This window comes from Oncorhynchus masou, chromosome 9 (assembly GCF_036934945.1).
Source record: "Oncorhynchus masou masou isolate Uvic2021 chromosome 9, UVic_Omas_1.1, whole genome shotgun sequence".
Taxonomy (NCBI): domain Eukaryota; kingdom Metazoa; phylum Chordata; class Actinopteri; order Salmoniformes; family Salmonidae; genus Oncorhynchus; species Oncorhynchus masou.
The window spans coordinates 22,194,011-22,220,306 of record NC_088220.1 but is presented as its reverse complement, the minus strand read 5'-3'; the positions used below and the strand labels follow the sequence as shown (position 1 = coordinate 22,220,306).

The 26,296-nt window shown below is 42.4% G+C and overlaps 1 protein-coding gene across 1 annotated transcript in view; it reads right to left on the bottom strand.

The window, feature by feature from the left end:
* Positions 1–26,296, bottom strand: part of LOC135545679 (X-linked interleukin-1 receptor accessory protein-like 2) — a 516,578-nt gene that overhangs the window by 120,288 nt on the left and 369,994 nt on the right. The window contains exon 6 of the mRNA XM_064973464.1: positions 6,896–6,970. Within this exon, the coding sequence (XP_064829536.1) occupies positions 6,896–6,970 (75 nt within the window). The remainder of the gene's footprint in view (positions 1–6,895; positions 6,971–26,296) is intronic.

Below are 26,296 nucleotides of genomic sequence, written 5' to 3'. Positions count from 1 at the left end.
GATGAAAGAAATAAAACCTGAAATAAATAATTCTTCTACTATTATTCTGACATCTCACATTCTTAAAATATAGTGGTGATCTGAACTGTCAGGAATTGTGAAAAACTGAGTTTAAATGTATTTGGCTAAGGTGTGTGTAAACTTCCGACTTCAACATTATGTTAATATGGGCTATTTCTAGCACTTTTCTGGGTTGCTTGATTGTTTTTAATGCTTTACTGGGAAGCTTATCAGAGGTAGACTTACTCATGTAAGCTGCATGAATGGTCTTCCTACTATTGCACACCGCCTCAGTACAAACTCTGGTTTATAGGCTCATGATTACTGCTTACAATAGCTGTAGGATAAACAGATATATTGGTGCAATTGCAATTTTTTAAACCTTTATTTAACTAGGCAAGTCAGTTAAGAACAAATTCTTATTTTCAATGACGGCCTAGGAACAGTGGGTTAACTGCCTGTTCAGGAGCAGAACGACAGATTTGTACCTTAGCTCGGGGATTTGAACTTGCAACTTTTCGTTTACTAGTCCAATGCTCTAACCACTAGGCTACCCTGTCGCCCCGAATTAGGGGTACATAAATTAAATTACCTACATTGTGTTTGCCAATGCCTCTAAGATCATGTACATTGATGCAGCATTATGACGACTCATTGTTACAATGGTAACTGAGCTGGTCTTGGATCATTTACCAGTCATTGTTTCAACGTTGCCTTGAAATCCGTGGACAGAGTCCAGAAGCCAAGATGATTTGGATGGACTCTGTCATTCCTGTAGAGTATCTTCTATTCCCAGAAGGTGTCAAAGTTATCAATAAAAGTGACTCCATTAGAGCTACAGTTGTCTGCTGAATCTTTCACACCCGCAGCCCAACGATGGTACTGGACCTGAAATTATTGGCCGTTTTTTGGAGTTCTTTATAATCTATTTTCAAATGATCCGAGCTAGTCCTCCTGATGTCGTTTGACCGACCCCACATGGACTATGACAGTGTCAGGTCCCGGAATCTGTGGTAGAACAGTCAGAAGCAGCATTGTTGGGTCCTGTACTCATGCTCCTTGGTAGCATAGGGTTTTGGCCTTGGGGACCGAGATGTTTCTCACAATGATGATAGCTGGTGATGTTGAATGGGACAGAGCCCAGGACGAAGACGCAGGTACCTCCAGATCTGATCTTGAATGGGAAGCCACCAAGGACGAAGCGGCTAAGCTGTTTCTGGTCTGTGTAAGTTCCAGGCTCAACAACTCCATGGAGCCCCCGTTGCCAGAGGATGCCTTCTTCAACTTTCACGGCAAGTGACGTACCTCCATGGCTGGTTGGTTGAGTTGCGATCAGATTCGTTCTCCAGGGAAGGGGGAGACCCCTTCAGGGATGGAACCCTGCCTAGCACCAGCCAGTCGGCTGTGGAGAGCCGACACAGCTGTGAAACTTCCACAGGACCAGAGTGGCGTCCAGTTACCGGGGTGGAAGTAAAATAAAAAGTAGGTGGGTGTGGCTTATGTAAGTAGCTTATGTAAGTTTGCTACTTGCTTGCTAAGAGTATCCATTTTGCTGCTGTAGTCCTCCGCAAGCAGTTGCTACAGTGAAAGTCAGCGCAGTCCACATTGTCCAGGAACAAAGCAAAGTAAACACAGCTCCTGAAATGCTGGAAACATTCAATAACGGACTCCACGGGTTCTTGTGAGGGTGGCAGGAGATTGTGGGGGTGGCAGGAGCTCGGCTAGCTGGGCTTTCGAGTCTCTCCCCCTATATGGAATCTGACAGGATTCCAGGACAGACAGCAGCGCTCACAGAAATTTTGCCCAACAGAGCAAAATAAAATAAAAGTATATAAAAACACTGTCAGCTTTAAAACTGAGGTCTTAAGTTTAGGATTCAGCGTTCGACAGCATTCAACAACAACAAACATACGTCGCACTCAGATGACGTGCTTTCATTTTAGCAAACTGCCATGTGGAGTTTATCTTTGACATGAGGAATGGGACCTCCTTGGTGTTCCATCCACCAGCTTCGCAATCTTTAATTATAGAAAGACCAAGACATTCCCCCTGCAATTAGAATGATACTGTGATATCCTGTTGGCTATTGTCCATGCCTTGCTGCACAGCAAATTTGAGATCAGAATTTTAACACTCACAGATCCCCCTGAAATATCGTTAAACTAACACTTTTCAAAGTAACACCCCTGTGTTGGAGTGTTGGATACGTAACACCATGGGTGTTGCAAATGTCAACTTAAATGAACACTTTATTAAAGCTGATGATGTTACATTTTTTTAATGTTAGAGAATAACACATGTGGTGTTACAGTATTTTTGTGGGGGGAGGGGCAACATTGTAGGTTGTAAAGTCTTATTTGCATATTTCCCAGCATGCCTTTCACGTGAATGTCACAGATATGGCTGTGTTTGTTTGTGACAGAGGCATGGTTGTTGCATTCAATGACTTCTAGTCCTAAAGCCTTTACCAAGTGAATGTGTTTGAATTCAAAGTAAACCCTTCATGACAATATATAGTACATTTCATAAGGCCTTTACTTATGGCCTATTTATCCTCAATTTTGTGGTCTGGAAATCTTGTATCATGGTCCACATCAGACCTCCAAGTCACAATATGCAAAGCGATTAGTAATTCCTGTCGGATATCCAACAATTACAATAGTTTATCACCCACAACCTGCATTCAGAATGACTGATGGAGGTCTTGATAACCAAGCCTACCAAAATCATCTAAACTGGAAGAACCATCTCAGCAACAGCTTTAATAAATTCACCCCCTTACAGATTGGATTAGTTTATAAAAATGTAAGTTATTTATCTTTGTATAGTAATAATAATATATACATCTGTGCATGCAGAAACATGTATATATTAAAACTATTCTAAAAATCTACCTGCAACAAAGCATTCTGGGAAGAATGACAATGAGGCCCCTCCCAAGTCTTTTTCACTCAAAGAGTTAATGTAAATGAACTAACAACACAGCCGAGTAACAACACCACACAGTGTTGATTCCACTGTAATTCAAATAACACTTAATTTATTCAGCGCACATGGAGTCAATTTCAATCCCACTGGTGTTAACCCCAGTAGAATCACTTTTACCTTTAAACCAACATTTTAACACTTGCAAATTTGCTGTGTGCCTTGCTATTGTATACAGAAAATCAGCAGACCTTTCTGAAACAGTCACAAAAAAAGTGACAGCTTTAATTGGCAAGTATATTTTGGGAAACAGAACGACATTAAAATGCAACTGTAGATGTGGGTTTTGGAATGAAACATGCACGATGATCACTGTCTTTGTTCTTCCTTGGCTTGATCATCTTTTTCTACTCATACATCCTCATACATTTGATATACTATTGTGGCCTACACACATTGTTTGAAACAAATTAAAATATACCACATATGGCAACTTCAAAGTTAAACTGGCATTAAAAGTACATTATCAATTTAACAAATCACTCTCGAATCAGCAATATGCTGGACCCCAGATTCAGAAAGCCCACTCACATCAACAAAGCTATGGCTTTATACGGAGCCTTTTAATGTGAGAGATGTGTCAAAGGAATTTATGATTCTAAATATAGGGTTCTGGTTATACTCTAGCTCCAAGCAGAGGAATGAGCCACTGCTAGAGGCTAACATGGGAATAAACACACTGCAAACACACCCAAAACAATGATCAGAAGGCAAAGCTAATTTTACTGCCATAATAGCCTGTGGTTTATCAATGTTAAGTATTACGTCTTGATTCTGTAGTACTCAGATACACACGGGGGATTCTGTTCCTGTCCTCTCACTCTCTCCCCCTCCCTTCAATTCAGATGCAAAACCAGCTCATTAACATATGTATGAGTCTTGCAACCAACTCTGATGACAATTGATAGTGAGAGAGAGATGTTCCTTCTCAGAGTGCCATCGCTCTGCTGTTACTCATTCTGATTCCCAGCTCTCTCTGCACTCAACGGGATGATTCCTGTCACTCTTGGGGTATTTATATCAAGCATAAATACCCAGACACTGCATTACAGAGACATATTTGATGAAACTGAAGTGCCAAGCAGAAGCAGGAGATGCTGGAGCCATGCTCCGTGCTCTGTGGGAGAACTGAAGACATCACATAACTGGAATGGCCAACGTGAGGATGACACTGTCCGTTTGTCATCGACCCTGTGATTAGATCAAGGTGAATAGGAAGGAATGTGGCGTTCAATCAACACCGCTATTTATGATCTGCCATTTTGGGTTATTGCACACCGGATGTCAAGACAACCTATATGAGGATTTTCCTCGTGTTATGACATTAACGCAAAAACAATATTCCCTTTTGTGATGAATAATGTGCTTTCCTGGAATATCGTGCTAACACTCCCCCCTCTCTCCCTCCCCACCCCTCCACAGTGGATCCATCCAGTCAGAAGCCTGAGTGTAATCTCACAAGTTGTGTCTTAATATGGCCTCTCCTCTCGTCCTCCTCTGCTGAAGGGTCCCTTCACAGCGTGGGGCTGTCCATGGAGAGTAGGCAGATCCAGAGACACACAGCATCTCTCTCCTCTCCTCAGTCCTTTATTGTGTCACTCCTCTCAGATGCTCCGGCGGCTAATCAGGCGCCATGGGGATAATAATAGGTCCTTCTCGTGTAAAGGATACGGGGGAGCTGATTTCTATGGAGCTATTAAATCTTCCCTGCACTTAGTGTCTCCTCAGCTAATAAACACTGACAGCTGTGGCCTAATGGTCCAGCCGCCAGAACTCACCACAGTGCCCGCCGCACAACAATTAATTACCAATTTTGTGAGGCTACAGGTTCTTGTCGGGAGCCCTTTCCTTTTTAAGGGGGCATTGCTGTTTTGCCCATTTGAAGAGAAGCAGTTAAAACCTCATTTTTTATTTGATTAGATGGGGATTGGATATGATATTGAGCATGTGAAAAAGGACTTAATTCAATCGGTTTGGTCTCTTGAAACATAAATAAGCATGTTTGCTGAGAATGTCACAATTACATTAACAGACTGGGTATAGTCATGGCTGAATGTCGGTGGTAACAAATCTGTACGTATAATTTTGTTATTAGCGTGCCCAGCTCAGTGTAAATGACCAGTGCCCCAGAGGGAGACTAGATCCTTGAGACCATTACTCGTCTTCATTCACACAAATTGCTTAACATAAAATAGCCTTTTTTTCATATCAAATAGTTAATAAAAAAATCCTTGTACCCATTGCAGAATGTGAAAATAATAACAACATAAATCAAGAGAAGTTGACAATATTGTAGGAGCAAGTAGCATCATTATATGCGAAGTTAACAGGGGCTAAATCTCCAGATGCCCAGACACTCAGTAAATCCTGATGCGCACAGATGGAATGTCTGTGACAGAAGGTATGAAATCCATTGTAGGGAGCAGGGGGCTTGCTGGATGATAGAGATTTATGCTGTGTTATACAGATTGCTAACTCTATTAAGTTTAATTGGGTTGGGGCTGCTAGACTCTTCATCCTATCAGAAATATTAATACCAAGCAGAGAAAGGTAACGATTGAGAATGGTAACGCGGTAAGGATATTTATTGTTCCCTACAGAGCCTTCAGACACATGAAAAAGTCACTGTGTTCAATAGGAAGAACTGCAATTTAATGTCCTGGCTGGGTTGTAAAGCAAGGCATAAGGTCCAGTTTGTGTAGTATCCAGAAAGCTACTATGCATGCTTAGGTAACAGGGTTTTTCTGATACTGGGGAAAATACACATCATTTAAGAAACAACCTAACAGCCTCCAGCAAGACCACTGAACAGTGAACAGTTAACACTGAACACTGGGGGTAATTGGTGTTCCAAGTGCCAATCACCCGCTAAAACACAACCTTGACTTAAAGTAGACAATTACCATATCTGTAAAGTTAGGCTAACAAAATCCCAAATTAAACACAGCAAAATGACATGTGAACACTGCACGGGACAATAGAGCGCTCGTCCAACAGTCATCTCGGAGCCAGCTGATAAGTGTATTATTTAAATACCAAAAGGTGAAGTAGAAGAAGAAGAAGAGGAAGAAGATTCTCCTTGGGTCTTCAGCTGTCTCCTCCCAGTCTCTGTGTTGATGCATGTGAAATAATGGCCTACAATTTACCCTGACTCGACAGCTTAAATATGCCTTCCTCACACTTGTTTTGTTATTGTCAACTGGCACTGAGCTCCAGAGTAAGATTAGTGTTTGTATATTTCGCAGGCATGGCTTAGTGTTGAAAGCACACTGTAGTATGAATATGTGGTGGGAATGTTCTGGTAAAATGTTTAAAATTGAGTGTAATGTAAACAGATTTCAAATAATTGTGTTGTTTTGTCTGATCCCAGTGGATTTGGGCCCTCCTATTAAAACAGCTACAGTACATTGTGTAAGGAGAATGAGCTGAGCGTTTGGAGAATGAGAGGTTGGTGACGGCCGGGCACCTCCCCCAGGTTAGAACAAGCACATCATTAAATATGGACAGAGGGTCGGGGGAATCCTTGCATGCCAGTGTTGCTGCTGTGTTCTGTTCTCTCTGCCTGCCTTATGTATTACACTTTCTATTAGCCCCCAGATTTATGTATAGCAAATTCCCCCTAAGGCATATTTGGCTGATTGCAGCACCCCCTTTTAATGGGGTTGACTGAGGCATCGGAATGCAGTGGTGGTGATCACTCGGCTGCTTTACAGTAGAGGACATTCCAACAAACAGAGCTCCAAAACTATATTGACATAGCCATGGTCCTGTATCCCCAGCCAAAAGGCACTGCAGTAAAATGTGTTTTGAAGAAAGCAGCAAGGAGCCCCTGACTGTTGCAGTCTATAATTACACTTGTCTGCTCTATGGAGAGGAGAGAGTTAGCACTGGCCCCATGGGGAAGACTTACCCGGTTGGACATCTATAACACTGGCCTGTCTCTCAGTGGGGAACAGGACCTTTGGGGGTCTGGTTGTGAGGAGAGCTGCAAAAGAACAAAAACACACATTGAGAGGACAGACAGGGGGGAGAAAATAAACATATTGAAGATTACATAGATTCTCTTAATGACTAATTTTGACAAGATCAGTAATCCATGCAAATAGAATAGAGCTGTTTCAATCCCGGCAAAACTCTTCCACAAACATAATTTACAAATATCATTATAGGTTATATTGTAATCACTTAGCCTGTGGGAGCCCCAGCAATGAGTTTTATCATTCTAAAACAATATTATGTAATCTTTAATCTTTTAAGATTTGAGTGCACACACACACACACACACACACACACACACACACACACACACACACACACACACACACACACACACACACACACACACACACACACACACACACACACACACACACACACACACACACACACACACACAATTTCAGTCTGAGAACAGTAGAAGATGTGTAAATTAGAACCACTTTAGATCTCAAGAGACTTGTATTAGCAGGACAGTTAGCAGAGTATGGAATACAGCAGTGGGCTGAATAATGATGGGCCACTTTGATAATGTAAAAACTCTGTGGATTAATTACAGAAAATCATCTAGAGATATGCTCTAAAAACATGTGAGCGCACTGAATTTATTTGATATCCTGGAGTTTAGTTAAGAGCAGTGAAATGTACCCTGTACTTTAGAACATACCCTGACAGATGTACATTATAGAAAATACAGTATTTAAAAGCTGGCTGCACCTCATGGTATAGGGTTAGCTGGAGTATCTTTAGTGAAACATTATGACGTCAAACTATCATGTCTACAGGTTGAGGGAGCATAACACACTCTTGTATTGGTGTATAGGTGACAGAACTGTATTGGTGCCAGAACTGTATTGGTGACAGAACTATATAGGTGAATTGAACTGTATAGGTGACAGAACGGTATAGGTGACAGAACTGTATAGGTGACAGAACCGTAAAGGTGACAGAACTATATAGGTGACAGAACTGTATAGGTGACAGAAGTGTATAGGTAAATTGAACTGTATAGGTGACAGAATGGTAAAGGTGACAGAACTGTATAGGTGACAGAACTATATAGGTGACAGAACTATATAGGTGACAGAACTATATAGGTGAATTGAACTGTATAGGTGAATTGAACTGTATAGGTGACAGAACTGTATAGGTGACAGAACTGTATAGGTAAATTGAACTGTATAGGTGACAGAACAGTATAGGTAAATTGAACTGTATAGGTGACAGAACGGTATAGGTGAATTGAACTGTATAGGTGACAGAACGGTATAGGTGACAGAACTGTATAGGTGACAGAACCGTAAAGGTGACAGAACTATATAGGTGACAGAACTGTATAGGTGACAGAAGTGTATAGGTAAATTGAACTGTATAGGTGACAGAATGGTAAAGGTGACAGAACTGTATAGGTGACAGAACTGTATAGGTGACAGAACTATATAGGTGACAGAACTATATAGGTGACAGAACTGTATAGGTGAATTGAACTGTATAGGTGACAGAACTGTATAGGTGACAGAACTGTATAGGTAAATTGAACTGTATAGGTGACAGAACTGTATAGGTGACAGAACTGTATAGGTAAATTGAACTGTATAGGTGACAGAACGGTATAGGTGATAGAACTGTATAGGTGACAGAACTGTATAGGTGACAGAACTGTATAGGTGACAGAACTGTATAGGTGACAGAACTGTATACGTGAGATAACTGTATAGGTGACAGAACTGTATAGGTGACAGAACTGTATAGGTGAATTGAACTGTAAAGGCGAATTGGACTGTATAGGTGACAGAACTATATAGGTGACAGAACTGTATAGGTGAATTGGACTGTATAGGTGACAGAACTATATAGGTGACAGAACTGTATAGGTGAATTGAACTGTGTAGGTGAATTGAACTGTATAGGTGAATTGAACTGTATAGGTGACAGAACTGTATAGGTGACAGAACTGTATAGGTGAATTGAACTGTATAGGTGAATTGAACTGTATAGGTGAATTGAACTGTATAGGTGAATTGAACTGTATACTGTATAGGTGGCATAACTATATAGGTGGCATAACTATATAGGTGACAGAACTGTATAGGTGAGATAACTGTATAGGTGAATTGAACTGTATAGGTGACAGAACTGTATAGGTGACAGAACTGTATAGGTGACAGAACTGTATAGGTGAATTGAACTGTGTAGGTGAATTGAACTGTATAGGTGGCATAACTATATAGGTGGCATAACTATATAGGTGACAGAACTGTATATGTGAGATAACTGTATAGGTGACAGAACTGTATAGGTGAATTGAACTGTAAAGGCGAATTGGACTGTATAGGTGACAGTATAGGTGACAGAACTGTATAGGTGAATTGAACTGTATAGGTGAATTGAACTGTGTAGGTGAATTGAACTGTATAGGTGAATTGAACTGTATAGGTGAATTGAACTGTATAGGTAAATTGAACTGTATAGGTAAATTGAACTGTATAGGTGAAGAACTGTATAGGTGAATTGAACTGTATAGGTGAATTGAACTGTATAGGTGAATTGAACTGTATAGGTGAATTGAACTGTATAGGTGACATAACTGTATAGGTGAGATAACTATATAGGTGACAGAACTGTATAGGTGAATTGAACTGTATAGGTAAATTGAACTGTATAGGTGAATTGAACTGTATAGGTGAATTGAACTGTATAGGTGAATTGAACTGTATAGGTGAATTGAACTGTATAGGTAAATTGAACTGTATAGGTAAATTGAACTGTATAGGTGAATTGAACTGTATAGGTGAATTGAACTGTATAGGTGAATTGAACTGTATAGGTGAATTGAACTGTATAGGTGAATTGAACTGTATAGGTGACATAACTGTATAGGTGAGATAACTATATAGGTGACAGAACTGTATAGGTGAATTGAACTGTATAGGTGACAGAACTGTATAGGTGACAGAACGATATAGGTGACAGAACGATATAGGTGACAGAACTATAAAGGTGACAGAACTATATAGGTGACAGAACTGTATAGGTGACAGAACTGTATAGGTGAATTGAACTGTATAGGTGACAGATCTGTATAGGTGACAGATCTGTATAGGTGACAGATCTGTATAGGTGAATTGAACTGTATAGGTGAATTGAACTGTATAGGTGAGAGAACTGTATAGGATATTTGAACTGTATAGGTGACAGAACGGTATAGGTGATAGAACTGTATAGGTGACAGAACTGTATAGGTGACAGAACTGTATAGGTGACAGAACGATATAGGTGACAGAACTATATAGGTAACAGAATTGTATAGGTGACAGAACTATAAAGGTGACAGAACTATATAGGTGACAGAACTATATAGGTGACAGAACTGTATAGGTGACAGATCTGTATAGGTGACAGAACTATACAGGTGACAGAACTATACAGGTGACAGAACTGTATTGGTGATAGAAATATATAGGCGATTGAACTGCCTGATAAACTCATTATATCTTTAAGTTCTAAGATGCATGTCTTCTCTGTGTTAAAATGCATCTCTTTTGCCAGAGCATTAAACCAATATAAAAGAAACAACTTGTTAAAAGGAATAATTTCAGAACGTCGTCCCCACAGTGACCGTACGTACATACCCCAACCAGAAACCATGGATTACAGGCAACATCATCACTGAGCGAAAGGCTACAGCTGCCACATTCAAGGAGCGGGACTCTAACCCGGAAGCTTATAAGAAATCCCGCTATGTCCTCCGACGAACCATCAAAAGTGCAAAGTGTCAATACAGGACTAAGATCGAATTGCACTACACAGGCTTCGACACTCGTCGGATGTGGCAGGGCTTGCAAACTATTACAGACTACAAAGGGAAGCACAGCTGAGAGCTACCCAGTGACACAAGCCTACCTGATGAGCTAAACTACTTCTATGCTCGCTTTGAGGCAAATAACACTGAAACACCCACGAGAGCACCGGCTGTTCCGGACGACGGTGTGATCACGCTCTCCACAGCCGATGTGAGTGAAACCTTCACACAGGTTAACATTCATAAGGCCGCAGGGCCAGACGGATTACCAGGACGTGTACTGCGAGCATGCGCTGACCAACTGGCAAGTGTCTTCACTGACATTTTCAACCTCTTCCTCTCCGAGTCTGTAATATCAACATTTTTTAAGCAGACCACCATTGTCCCTGTGCCCAAGAACACTAAGGTAACCTGCCTAAATGACTACCGATCGTAGCACTCACATCTGTAGCCATGAAGTGCTTTGAAAGGCTCGGCATGGCTCACATCAATACCATTATCCCAGAAACCCTAGGCCCACTCCAATTTCCATACCGCCCTAACAGATCCACAGATGATGCAATTTCTATTGCATTCCACACTGCCCTTTCCCACCTGGACAAAAGGAACGCCTATTTGAGAATACTATTCATTGAATACAGCACAGCGTTAAACACCATAGTGCCCTCAAAGCTCATCAATAAGTTAAGCACCCTGGGACTAAACAACCCCCTCTGCAACTGGATCCTAGACTTCCTGATGGGCCGCCCCCAGGTGATAAGGGTAGGTAACAACACACCCGCCACGCTGATCCTCAACACAGGGGCCCCTCAGGGTTGCGTACTCAGTCCCCTCCTGTACTCCCTGTTCACTCATGACTGCACGGCTAGGCACGACTCCAACACCATCATTAAGTTTGCTGATGACGCAACAGTGGTAGGCCTGACCACCAACAACGACGAGACAGCCTATAGGGAGGAGGTCAGAGACCTGGCCGGGTGGTGCCAGGAAAACAACCTCTCCCTCAACGTGATCAAGACAAAGGAGATGATTGTGGACTACAGGAAATGGAGGACCGAGCACATCCCCATTCTCATGGACGGGGCTGTAGTGGACAGGTTGAGAGCTTCAAGTTCTTTGGTGTCCATATCACACTAAACTAACATGGTCCAAGCACACCAAGACAGTCATGAAGAGGGAACAACAAAACATATTCCCCCTCAAGAGACTGAAAAGATTTGGCATGGGTCCTCACATCCTCAAAAGGTTCTACATCTGCACCATCGAGAGCATCCTGATGGGTTGCATCACTGTCTGGTATAGCAACTGCTCGGCCTCCGACTACAAGGCACTACAGAGGGTAATGCGTACGGCCCGTTTCATCACCGGGGCCAAGCTTCCTGCCATCCAGGACCTATATACCAGGCGGTGTCAGAGGAAGGCCCCAAAAATTGTTGAAGACTCCAGCCAGCCTTGTCATAGACTGTTCTCTCTGCTACCACACGGCAAGTGGTACCGGAGCGCCAAGTCTAGGTCCAAGGGGCTTCTAAATAGCTTCTACCCCCAAGCCATAAGACTCCTGAACATCTAATCAAATGACTATTTGCATTGCACCCCCCCCCCCTTCTTTTACGCTGCTGCTACTCTCTATTATTATCTATGCATAGTCACTTTAATAACTCTGCCTACATGTACATATTACCTCAATTATCTTGACTAACCGGTGCCCCCGCACATTGACTCTGTACCGGTACCCCTTGTATACAGTCTCGCTATTATTATTTTACTGCTGCTCTTTAACTACTTGTTACTTTTATTTCTTATTCATATTTTTAAACTGCATTGTTGGTTAGGGGCTTGTAAGTTCTACACCTGCTGTATTCGGCGCATGTGACTAATAAAATTTGTTTTGAAGTCTGAACATTCAAAGCCAACTGTCAGAATATTACCTATGGTTAATGTAATCCTTGTATAATACAAGACAAATGTGCAGCATGAAAAGCTTAAATCGCTGTTGCACTGCATATAAAAATGACTGTATTGAATATAAAGTGCAAAGTCGGTGAAAATATTGACTCCGCATTCACTGTATACACAACCACTAATGATATAAAGAGCAATAAGGTTAGCTTGTTCTGCATATCTGGCAGAGTGCAGTTAACTCTATCCATTCACCAGGAGACTCAGAGCAACCTTCAACTCAAGGACAGAGAAAAAGATGGTAAGTTATGAATTTTATTGTATCTTTTTGGCCACCATTTAATTTGGTCTCTCCATTGTATGAGGGATGAAGCTGGGACCCCTCATCCATCTTGGGGAGGACAGCCGCAGCTTTAGCATTCAAATGAAAGCTATCATTCTTGTCAAGTAAGGAGCCAGAGAGAGCACACATGCCTGCAGACCCACAGCCACTTAATATTCTCATCCGGCAGGACAACCCTCACTGGACGCTGGCCCTTCCCGGCCCCTCTGCAGCCCCTGGGCTCATGTAGGTCACCTCGTCCGGACCCCTATCTGCGGCAGCACCTTGCTCCTGGGAGCTCAGCCCCCTCAGCTCAGCGGCCCAAGAGATAACACTCCTACACCCAAATGAAGTATTAACATATTGTATATGGCCATGCTTAGGCCTATTAATAATACTCTTCAAAGGGAATGCATCGAACAGTGTGGCTATGGTATGGGAATGTTCTGCTCATGCAGGCACAGTGAACTTGTTATTTACCACTGCAGTTTGGTAATGCACATCTGCAAATTCCCATGCAGAATTCTGCTCATGAACTTCAAAGTAAGCAACCATGGGCTGCTCTGAGGAAAGTCCATATGATCATTGCTTTCTTTATCATAGTACTTAGCATGTTTTGCTTTTTAAAGGAGGGGTAAAATGATCAAATATTATGGTATTTAAGGTCTAACAAATAATTTCCCACCCGGTTGCACTGTTTAGCACCATGTCTGTTTCCATTCATGGATTTTCAGTGCTCCTGTTGCAATATTCAGTATGCTTGTTAATATCCACTTTGCAAATGAACTACAGCGAGATGCTGAGCTTTCATGTGTTGTAAATGGGTTCAGAGTTACATTTTCATTGGAAATAACACTACTGGAGCAGGCTGTGAAATATTTCCTTCAGAGCAGTAACGTCTGTGATGCTTTCCAATGGCCATCTGAAAACATGCCAGCATATTATCACAGGTACTTATTTCGTAAGTAAAGTGGTCAAACGATATAGGATATCTCAAAGGACAGGAATATAAAATACAGGTATTGGGTCTGTGTGAATGGTTCTCTGCTTTTAGAAGGTAAATTCATTAACCCTTCCATTGTTTGACACCTAATTTGAACTGCACATTTCCCAGTTACCCACTGATATGTGTAAAAGGACAAGGAGAGTCATTGTGTTTAGGAGTTAAGACACAGAGTGAGCAGAGGCTGTGTTAGTATCGCATGTGATAGTCTAATCAGAGCTGTGTATAATTTGAGAGTGTATTTAAACACATTGACACTGCTCATTGAACTTATTACTGCTTGACATACGTATCCGGAATGATGTTTGTTGATGTTAATACATTGTATATATATTTTTTTTTGAAGACATACAGATCCGACTCCACTTCGTAATAGTTCCACTCCCCAACAGCAGTCTTAGCATCCTCTTGAGTGCAATTGCATCAGTAATGTGTAGTCTGGAGGTATTAGCACCCCTAATACCCATTTAGTTAGACCTACTAATACCCATTTGGTTAGACCTACTAATACCCATTGAGTTAGACCTACTAATACCCATGTGGTTAGACCTACTAATACCCATGTGGTTAGACCTACTAATACCCATGTGGTTAGACCTACTAATACTCATTTAGTAATACCTACTAATACCCATTTAGTTATACCTACTAATACCCATGTAGTTAGACCTACTAATACTCATTTAGTAATACCTACTAATACCCATTTAGTTATACCTACTAATACCCATGTAGTTAGACCTACTAATACCCATGTAGTTATACCTACTAACACCCATTTAGTTATACCTACTAACACCCATGTGGTTAGACCTACTAATACTCATTTAGTTATACCTACTAATACCCATTTAGTTATACCTACTAATACCCATGTGGTTAGACCTACTAATACTCATTTGGTTATACCTACTAATACCCATTTAGTTATACCTACTAATACCCATGTGGTTATACCTACTAATACCCATGTAGTTAGACCTACTAATACCCATGTAGTTATACCTACTAACACCCATTTAGTTATACCTACTAACACCCATGTGGTTAGACCTACTAATACTCATTTAGTTATACCTACTAATACCCATGTAGTTAGACCTACTAATACCCATTTAGTTAGACCTACTAATACCCATGTGGTTAGACATACTAATACCCACGTGGTTAGACCTACTAATACCCATGTAGTTAGACCTACTAATACCCATGTAGTTAGACCTACTAAAACCCATGTGGTTAGACCTAGTAATACCCATGTAGTTAGACCTACTAACACCCATTTAGTTAGACCTACTAATACCCATGTGGTTAGACATACTAATACCCATGTGGTTAGACCTACTAATACCCATGTGGTTAGACCTACTAATACCCATGTGGTTAGACCTACTAATACCCATGTGGTTAGACCTACTAATACCCATGTGGTTAGACCTACTAATACCCATGTGGTTAGACCTACTAATACCCATTTAGTTAGACCTACTAAAACCCATGTGGTTAGACCTACTAATACCCATGTGGTTAGACCTACTAATACCCATGTGGTTAGACCTACTAAAACCCATTTAGTTAGACCTACTAATACCCATGTGGTTAGACCTACTAATACCCATTTAGTTAGACCTACTAAAACCCATGTGGTTAGACCTACTAATACCCATGTAGTTAGACCTACTAATACCCATGTGGTTAGACCTACTAATACCCATGTGGTTAGACCTACTAATACCCATTTAGTTAGACCTACTAATACCCATGTGGTTAGACCTACTAATACCCATTTAGTTAGATCTACTAAAACCCATGTGGTTAGACCTATTAATACCCATTTAGTTAGACCTACTAAAACCCATTTAGTTAGACCTACTAATACCCATGTGGTTAGACCTACTAATACCCATTTAGTTAGATCTACTAAAACCCATGTGGTTAGACCTATTAATACCCATTTAGTTAGACCTACTAAAACCCATGTGGTTAGACCTACTAATACCCATGTGGTTAGACCTACTAAAACCCATTTAGTTAGACCTACTAATACCCATTTCAGACAGAATATGTGGTATGTTACCTATAAAAAAAGAAGGCCATGTTTATATGACCCCCTTTCAAAGGGACCCCTTATTTAGCGTATTTACTTATTTGCAGGTATACATTCCCCTTTTACACAGTATCCAACATTATTCTGACCTCTGGACAGAGAAAATTATTTTATTGGGTTCAGCATTCAAATGTGCTTATTAGTGGCTGGTGTTACCTAATCTGCTTCTATTGCATTTGTAGAAGTGGCAGGGGGAATACTTTGAAAGAGTTACAATGTTTCTGTCTTTGTCAGGTTATACAATCTGCTAGGATGGGATTTTACATCCAAGAGATCTAGAGAACAGCATATGTGCTTGTTTGATACAATCTTGCTACAGACATCAAAACACCAACGGACAAAAAACTACTTCTCCCAAATATGTCTACAAAGGTAACATTATGCTTTGCGAAATTTCTCCTCCTCAATAATATATTACATAAAGTTCAACTACTGAATAGATCAACTTGCCTTTTTCTTGTTCCAACAATGTTCCAATACTGTGTGGACTTATTTTATCTCCCTTGATTGACGTGTATCATTTAGACAATGGTTGAATATTGGCTCTGAGCGCATACAGAAACTCAGATAAAGCTCAACATCTCCAAAAGTTTTGAATCAAAGCTATTAAGATTTTTTTGCGGTCACCTGCTTTAGGCGAGGTATGATCACCCTTGACGAGTTGCTATGGAAATGAATCCCTTATCAACTTATAGAAGTGTCATTAAATAAATTAAAATCACATTCTCCAACCCCTCCAGTTATCTTGGATAATTACTTAATCTCTATTTGTGAGAGTGGCCCCTGGTCTCCTGTTGGACTGGGCTGTGGGGAGGTCTCCAGTGTGGATTGAGATAGTAATGAGGTCATTCCAGGCACTATGGGGGACTGGCTACTCCACAGGTGGGCGTAGCGCTCACATTCCATTAGGCCAAGCGTATGCACATTGCTCCTCACCACATCCTCAAATTAGAGTCCTAATCAGCTGCATTCAATGTCATTATCCTTTGATGTGAACACAAGCTGCTAACAGACAAACAAAATGACACGACACAAAATAAAAACAAAGGTGAAGTGATTAGTAATGGTCAGTGTCCCTGTGAGAGAGAACTGCACCAACCAGAGGCATCCAACCCACAACAAACTCAGCACCAGCACAACAACATTATAAAGCGTCACCTCCGCAGAAGGATGTCTTCTTAATTTATTTGTTTTATAAAAAATGTCACTACAACAAGAGCGGTACGTGTTTACACGTACAGCCAGTTTACAGAGTATTCCTCAAGCATAACATATTCCAAGCAGAGGGAAAAATGACCTTTAAAAGTCCAATGCAGCCATTTAAAAAATCTCAATATCAAATCATTTCTGGGTAACAATGAATTACCTTACTATGATTGTTTTCAATCAAGAAGAAACAAAAATAGCTTCTTAGCAATCAAATTTCAATCAATCAATCACATGTATTTATAAAGCCCTTTTTACATCAGCAGATGTCACAAAGTGCTATACAGAAACCCAGCCTAAAACCCCAAGCAGCAAACAATGCAGATATAGACGCAATAAAAAGGCAGGAACCTAGGAAGAAACCTAGAGAGGAGCCAGGCTCTGGGGGGTGGCCAGTCCTCTTCTGGCTGTGCCGGGTGGAAATTATAAGAGTACATGGCCATTAAGGCCAGATTGTTCTTCAAAATGTTCAAACGTTCATAGGTGACCAGCATGGTCAAATAATAATCACAGTGGTCGTAGAGGGTGCAACAGGTCAGTACCTCAGGAGTAAATGTCAGCTGGCTTTTCATAGCTGAGCAAAGGGCAATTTCTCAAGCAAGAATTTTGATAGAACTGTCTGGGAGTGGTCTGAGTGGGAAGGGGAAAACTGCAAATGAGCTGTTATTGGCAGAGAGGTCTGGAACTGTCTTTCTTATTGGTCTATTAACTAATTCACTGCATGGTGATGTCACCATGGAAGGCCAAATCTCCATCCTACCAAAACAGGCTGCAATGTCAGGCGGTCTTTTCAAACAGCTCTTACAGCTCTTACACTAAAGGGCATTATCATTACAGAATTGTTACAAGCTCATAGGTGTGGAACTGCATGTATATATAAAACACAGGGAAAATCATGTTTTTGACTGCACTGGGCCTTTAAAGTGACTTGTAGTGATCTTTCAGAGATTAACAGATATTGAACTGATGTTCCTTGGTTGATGTGATGCGAACTCCTGCTTGCTTCTTTGTTTTAATTAGCAGAAGTATCATTATTACCTGGGTCAAGTAGCTAGTGATCAAAAGGCGGTTATTGATGATAAAAATTATTACCTTGGAGGTTTAGGGGCCTTGTGTGACTAAGCTTGTGTTGTCCTACAGTAAGTATTTAAGCTGTAAGGGAGAGCTGTGACATGGCAAACAACGGAGGTCAATAGATCATGTGATCACAGAGCCACACCTACACCACAGATGTTATCACACCAATACCAAATAGATGATCACACTGTTACATCTATCAGAAGATACAGCACACACTTACTGTATGTGGATATGATTCACATGATAAAATATACGATATGTATGTGTATAGCTAGGGTTGCAAGATTTGGGTCACTTTCCCAAAGTATTCCAGAAATACTGGTCAGTGGATTCAGGATTTTTTCTTATTACCTCCTGATTCTGGTAAATCTTGGAACAGGGATTTCAGGAAAACCTGGGAATTTGACAAACTTATATAATGTAGCCTTAAATGTTCACTGACCATGTGAACTGACCATGTGAACTGACCATGTGAACTGACTGTGGTCCTTAGATATGGTCACCCAGCAATGACCTGTTAATATCTTATGAAGCTCTCCATCACATACTATGAAAACTCAACCAAACAATAAAGCTGTTATTTGGCGAGACGTTTAGTTGAGTGCATGCATGGAGAGAGCAATGAATGGGCAAGCATACATTCGGGACATCTTAATGACTAACTGAAGATGCCACAAACTACTGTATGTAGCTGACAGTTACATGGATTCACTACACAGTCCTCTACCTGTATCTCTGAGGAGTACTGTACATCTCTGTGGATAAAACAGAAGGGACTGTCATAGTCATTTCTCCATAAGCATGGGTTTTGTAAGCACTTAATTTAAGAGTTTGAAAGCACGAGATGGGAAGCATACAGCTTCAATGAGATAGTTCAAGTACTGTAGGATTCCATGATGATATTGGGAGATTAATCTCTCTCTCTCTATGAAATTATTGTAAATCTCCATCTTGTACTTGCTCATTTTATTTCCCTAACTCATCATCTCTCTCTCTCTCCTTTCATTTTCTCTCTCTCTCCCTCTCTGAAACAATTATACATCTAAATGGACTAACAAGTTCAATTCATATTTCTTTAGCCTGTACAACATTCATTTTTACTCTGGTCTGTGCTACTAGGAATCTCAACATCATGTTTGTGTAGCCATCATTAAACATCGTACAAAGTCTGAGCAACATTATTTAGATTTCATAAAACAAAGAACTACGTGTCTCTCAGCATTTTTAACTACAACTCTTGCTAAGGCAATGCTCATCATACACAACAATCAACTCTTGCTAGGGCAATGCTCATCATACACAACAAACAACTCTTGCTAGGGCAATGCTCATCATACACAACAAACAACTCTTGCTAGGGCAATGCTCATCATACACAACAAACAACTCTTGCTAGGGCAATGCTCATCACACACAACAAACAACTCTTGCTAGGGCAATGCTCATCATACACAACAAACAACTCTTGCTAGGGCAATGCTCATCATACACAACAAACAACTCTTGCTAGGGACAGTGCTCATAATACACAACAAACAACCAAGTGTATTGAATGGGTAAATATAATTACATCTACTATAGTAATAACCACTGTCCTCTCCTCCTTCATACTACCACCATGTCCTCTACTCCTTTATACTACTACCATGTCATCTCCTCCTTCATACTACTACCATGTCCTCTCCTCCTTTATACTACTACCATGTCCTCTCCTCCTTTATACTACTACCATGTCCTCTACTCCTTTATACTACTACCATGTCCTCTACTCCTTTATACTACTACCATGTCCTCTACTCCTTTATACTACTACCATGTCCTCTCCTCTATACTACTACCATGTCCTCTCCTCCTTCATACTACTACCATGTCCTCTACTCCTTCATACTACTACCATGTCCTCTCCTCCTTTATACTACTACCATGTCCTCTCCTCCTTCATACTACTACCATGTCCTCTCCTCTATACTACTACCATGTCCTCTCCTCTATACTACTACCATGTCCTCTACTCCTTCATACTACTACCATGTCCTCTCCTCCTTTATACTACTACCATGTCCTCTACTCCTTCATACTACTACCATGTCCTCTCCTCCTTTATACTACTACCATGTCCTCTCCTCCTTTATACTACCACCATGTCCTCTCCTCCTTTATACTACTACCATGTCCTCTACTCCTTCATACTGCTACCATGTCCTCTCCTCCTTTATACTACTACCATGTCCTCTTCCCTTCATACTACTACCATGTCCTCTCCTCTATACTAATACCACCATGTCCTCTCCCCTTCATACTACTACCATGTCCTCTCCTCTATACTACTACCACCATGCCCTCTCCTCCTTCATACTACTACCATGTCCTCTCCCCTTCATACTACCACCATGTCCTCTCCTCCTTCATACTACCACCATGTCCTCTCCTCCTTTATACTACCACCATGTCCTCTCCTCCTTTATACTACTACCATGTCCTCTCCTCTATACTACTACCACCATGCCCTCTCCTCCTTCATACTACTACCATGTCCTCTCCCCTTCATACTACCACCATGACCTCTCCTCCTTCATACTACCACCATGTCCTCTCCCCTTCATACTACCACCATGTCTTCTCCCCTTCATACTACCACCATGTCCTCTCCCCTTCAAACTACCACCATGTCCTCTCCTCTATACTACTACCATGTCCTCTCCTCCTTTATACTACTACCATGTCCTCTCCACTTCATTCTACCACCATGTCCTCTCCTCCTTTATACTACTACCATGTCCTCTCCTCTTCATACTACTACCATGTCCTCTACTCCTTCATACTACTACCATGTCCTCTCCTCCTTTATACTACTACCATGTCCTCTCCCCTTCAAACTACCACCATGTCCTCTCCTCTATACTACTACCATGTCCTCTCCCCTTCAAACTACCACCATGTCCTCTCCTCTATACTACTACCATGTCCTCTACTCCTTCATACTACTACCATGTCCTCTCCTCCTTCATACTACTACCATGTCCCTTCCTTGTACTACTGACCATGTCCTCTCCTCCTTTATACTACCACCATGAACTCCTCTGGTCCTTAGTATACTACCACCATGTCCTCTCCTCTATACTATATGTCCTCTCCTCCTTTATACTACTACCATGTCCTCTCCCCTTCATTCTACCACCATGTCCTCTCCTCCTTTATACTACCACCATGTCCTCTCCCCTTCATACTACTACCATGTCCTCTCCCCTTCATACTACTACCATGTCCTCTCCCCTTCATACTACTACCATGTCCTCTCCTCTATACTACTACCACCATGTCCTCTCCTCTTCATACTACTACCATGTCCCCTTCATACTACCACCATGTCCTCTCCTCTTCATACTACCACCATGTCCTCTCCTCCTTTATACTACCACCATGTCCTCTCCTCCTTTATACTACTACCATGTCCTCTCCTCTATACTACTACCACCATGCCCTCTCCTCCTTCATACTACTACCATGTCCTCTCCCCTTCATACTACCACCATGACCTCTCCTCCTTCATACTACCACCATGTCCTCTCCCCTTCATACTACCACCATGTCTTCTCCCCTTCATACTACCACCATGTCCTCTCCCCTTCAAACTACCACCATGTCCTCTCCTCATTACCATGTCCTCTCCTCCTTTATACTACTACCATGTCCTCTCCACTTCATTCTACCACCATGTCCTCTCCTCCTTTATACTACTACCATGTCCTCTCCTCTTACTACTACCATGTCCTCTACTCCTTCATACTACTACCATGTCCTCTCCTCCTTTATACTACTACCATGTCAAACTACCACCATGTTCATACTACTACCATGTCAAACTAGCACCATGTCCTTTCTATACTACTACCATGTCCTCTACTCCTTCATACTACTACCATGTCCTCTCCTCCTTCATATACTACTACCATGTCCTGTACTACTACCATGTCCTCTCCCCTTCATACTACCACCATGTCCTCTCCTTTATACTACCACCATGTACTCTCCCCTTCAAACTACCACCATGTCCATCATATCTACCACTCATACTACTACCATGTCCTCTTAGATCCTTCATACTACTACCATGTCCTCTCTTCATACTACCACCATGCATCCTTTATACTACTACCATGTCCTCTCTTGCATACTACACCATGTCCTCTCCCCTTCATACTACACCATGTCCTCTCCCCTTCATACTACACCATGTCATCATACTCCTCTATACTACTACCACATGTCCTCTCCTTTCATACTACCACCATGTCCTCTCATCCTTCATACTACCACCATGTCCTCTCCTCTTCATACTACCACCATGTCCTCTCCTCTTACTACTACCATGTCCCTCTCATCATACACACCATGTCAACTCCCCTTCATACTACTACCATGTCCTCTCATCATACTACCACCATGTCCTCTCCCCTTCATACTACCACCATGTCCTCTCCCCTTCATACTACCACCATGTCCTCTCCCCTTCATACTACCACCATGTCCTCTCCCCTTCATACTACCACCATGTCCTCTCCCCTTCATACTACCACCATGTCAACTCTTCATACTACCACCATGTCCCTCCCCTTCATACTATTACCATGTCCTCTCCTCTTCATACTACTACCATGTCCTCTCCTCTATACTACCACCATGTCCTCTCCTCCTTTATACTACCACCATGTCCTCTCCCCTTCATACTACTACCATGTCCTCTCCTCTATGCTACCAACATGTCCTCTCCCTTTCATACTACCACCATGTCCTCTCCCCTTCATACTACCACCATGTCCTCTCCCCTTCATACTACTACCATGCCCTCTCCTCCATACTACTACCACCATGTCCTCTCCCCTTCATACTACTACCATGTCCTCTCCTCTATACTACTACCACCATGCCCTCTCCTCCTTCATACTACTACCATGTCCTCTCCCCTTCATACTACCACCATGTCCTCTCCTCCTTCATACTACCACCATGTCCTCTCCCCTTCATACTACCACCATGTCCTCTCCTCCTTTATACTACCACCATGCTCATCTTTATACTACTACCATGTCCTCTCCTCTATACTACTACCACCATGCCCTCTCCTCCTTCATACTACTACCATGTCCTCTCCCCTTCATACTACCACCATGCTCCTCCATCATACTACCACCATGTCTTCTCCCCTTCATACTACCACCATGTCCTCTCCCCTTCTTGCTACCACCATACTACCACCATGTCCTCTCCCCTTCAAACTACCACCATGTCCTCTCCTCTATACTACTACCATGTCCTCTCCTCCTTTATACTACTACCATGTCCTCTCCACTTCATTCTACCACCATGTCCTCTCCTCCTTCATACTACTACCATGTCCTCTACTCCTTCATACTACTACCATGTCCTCTCCTCCTTTATACTACTACCATGTCCTCTCCCCTTCAAACTACCACCATGTCCTCTCCTCTATACTACCACCATGTCCTCTCCCCTTCAAACTACCACCATGTCCTCTCCTCTATACTACTACCATGTCCTCTCCTCCTTTATACTACTACCATGTCCTCTCCCCTTCATTCTACCACCATGTCCTCTCCTCCTTTATACTACCACCATGTCCTCTCCCCGTCATACTACTATGTCCTCTCCCCTTCATACTACTACCATGTCCTCTCCCCTTCATACTACTACCATGTCCTCTCCCCTTCATACTACTACCACCATGTCCTCTCCTCTTCATACTACTACCATGTCCTCTCCTCTTCATACTACCACCATGTCCTCTCCTCCTTCATACTACCACCATGTCCTCTCCTCCTTCATACTACCACCATGTCCTCTCCTCTTCATACTACCACCATGTCCTCTCCTCTATACTACCACCATGTCCTCTCCCCTTCATACTACTACCATGTCCTCTCCCCTTCATACTACTACCATGTCCTCTCCTCTATACTACCACCATGTCCTCTCCCCTTCATACTACCACCATGTCCTCTCCCCTTCATACAACCACCATGTCCTCTCCCCTTCATACTACCACCATGTCCTCTCCCCTTCATACTACTACCATGTCCTCTCCCCTTCATACAACCACCATGTCCTCTCCCCTTCATACTACCACCATGTCCTCTCCCCTTCATACTACTACCATGTCCTCTCCCCTTCATACTACTACCATGTCCTCTCCCCTTCATACTACTACCATGTCCTCTCCCCTTCATACAACCACCATGTCCTCTCTCCTTCATACTATTACCATGTCCTCTCCTCTTCATACTACTACCATGTCCTCTCCCCTTCATACTACTACCATGTCCTCTCCTCTATACTACTACTACCATGTCCTCTCCCCTTCATACTGCTACCATGTCCTCTCCCCTTCATACTACCACCATGTCCTCTCCCCTTCATACTATTACCATGTCCTCTCCTCTTCATACTACTACCATGTCCTCTCCTCTATACTACTACCATGTCCTCTCCTCTTCATACTACTACCATGTCCTCTCCTCTTCATACTACTACCATGTCCTCTCCTCTATACTACTACCATGTCCTCTCCTCTATACTACCACCATGTCCTCTCCTCCTTTATACTACCACCATGTCCTCTCCTCCTTTATACTACCACCATGTCCTCTCCCCTTCATACTACTACCAACATGTCCTCTCCCCTTCATACTACCACCATGTCCTCTCCCCTTCATACTACCACCATGTCCTCTCCCCTTCATACTACCACCATGTCCCTCTCCCTTCATACTACCACCATGTCCTACATACACCATGTCCCCCTTCATACTACCACCATGTCCTCTCCCCTTCATACTACCACCATGTCCTCTCCCCTTCATACTACCACCATGTCCTCTCCCCTTCATACTACCACCATGTCCTCTCCTCCATACTACCACCATGTCCTCTCCCCTTCATACTACCACCATGTCCTCTCCCCTTCATACTACCACCATGTCCTCTCCCCTTCATACTACCACCATGTCCTCTCCCCTTCATACTACCACCATGTCCTCTCCCCTTCATACTACTACCATGTCCTCTCCTCTATACTACCACCATGTCCTCTCCTCCTTTATACTACCACCATGTCCTCTCCCCTTCATACTACCACCATGTCCTCTCCCCTTCATACTACCACCATGTCCTCTCCCCTTCATACTACCACCATGTCCTCTACCACCTTCATACTACTACCACCATGTCCTCTCCCCCTTCATACTACCACCATGTCCTCTCCCCTTCATACTACCACCATGTCCTCTCCCCTTCATACTACCACCATGTCCTCTCCCCTTCATACTACCACCATGTCCTACTACCTCCTCTCCTCCTTTATACTACTACCATGTCCTCCCCTTCAAACTCCATGTCCTCTTTATACTACCACCATGTCCTCTCCCCTTCAAACTACCACCATGTCCTCTCCTCTATACTACTACCATGTCCTCTCCTCTTTATACTACCACCATGTCCTCTCCTCCTACCACCATGTCCTCTCCCCTCATACCCCTGTCTATACTACTACCATGTCCTCTCCCCTTCATACTACCACCATGTCCTCTACCACCATGTCCTTCCCTTCATACTACCACCATGTCTACCACCATGTCCTCCCTCTATCACCACCATGTCCTCTCCCCTTCATACCACCATGTCCTCTCCCCTTCATACTACCACCATGTCCTCTCCCCTTCATACTACCACCATGTCCTCTCCCTTCATACAACCACCATGTCCTCTCCCTTCATACAACCACCATGTCCTCCCCTTCATACTACTACCATGTCCTCTCCCCTTCATACAACCACCATGTCCCTTCTTCATACTACCACCATGTCCTCTCCCCTTCATACA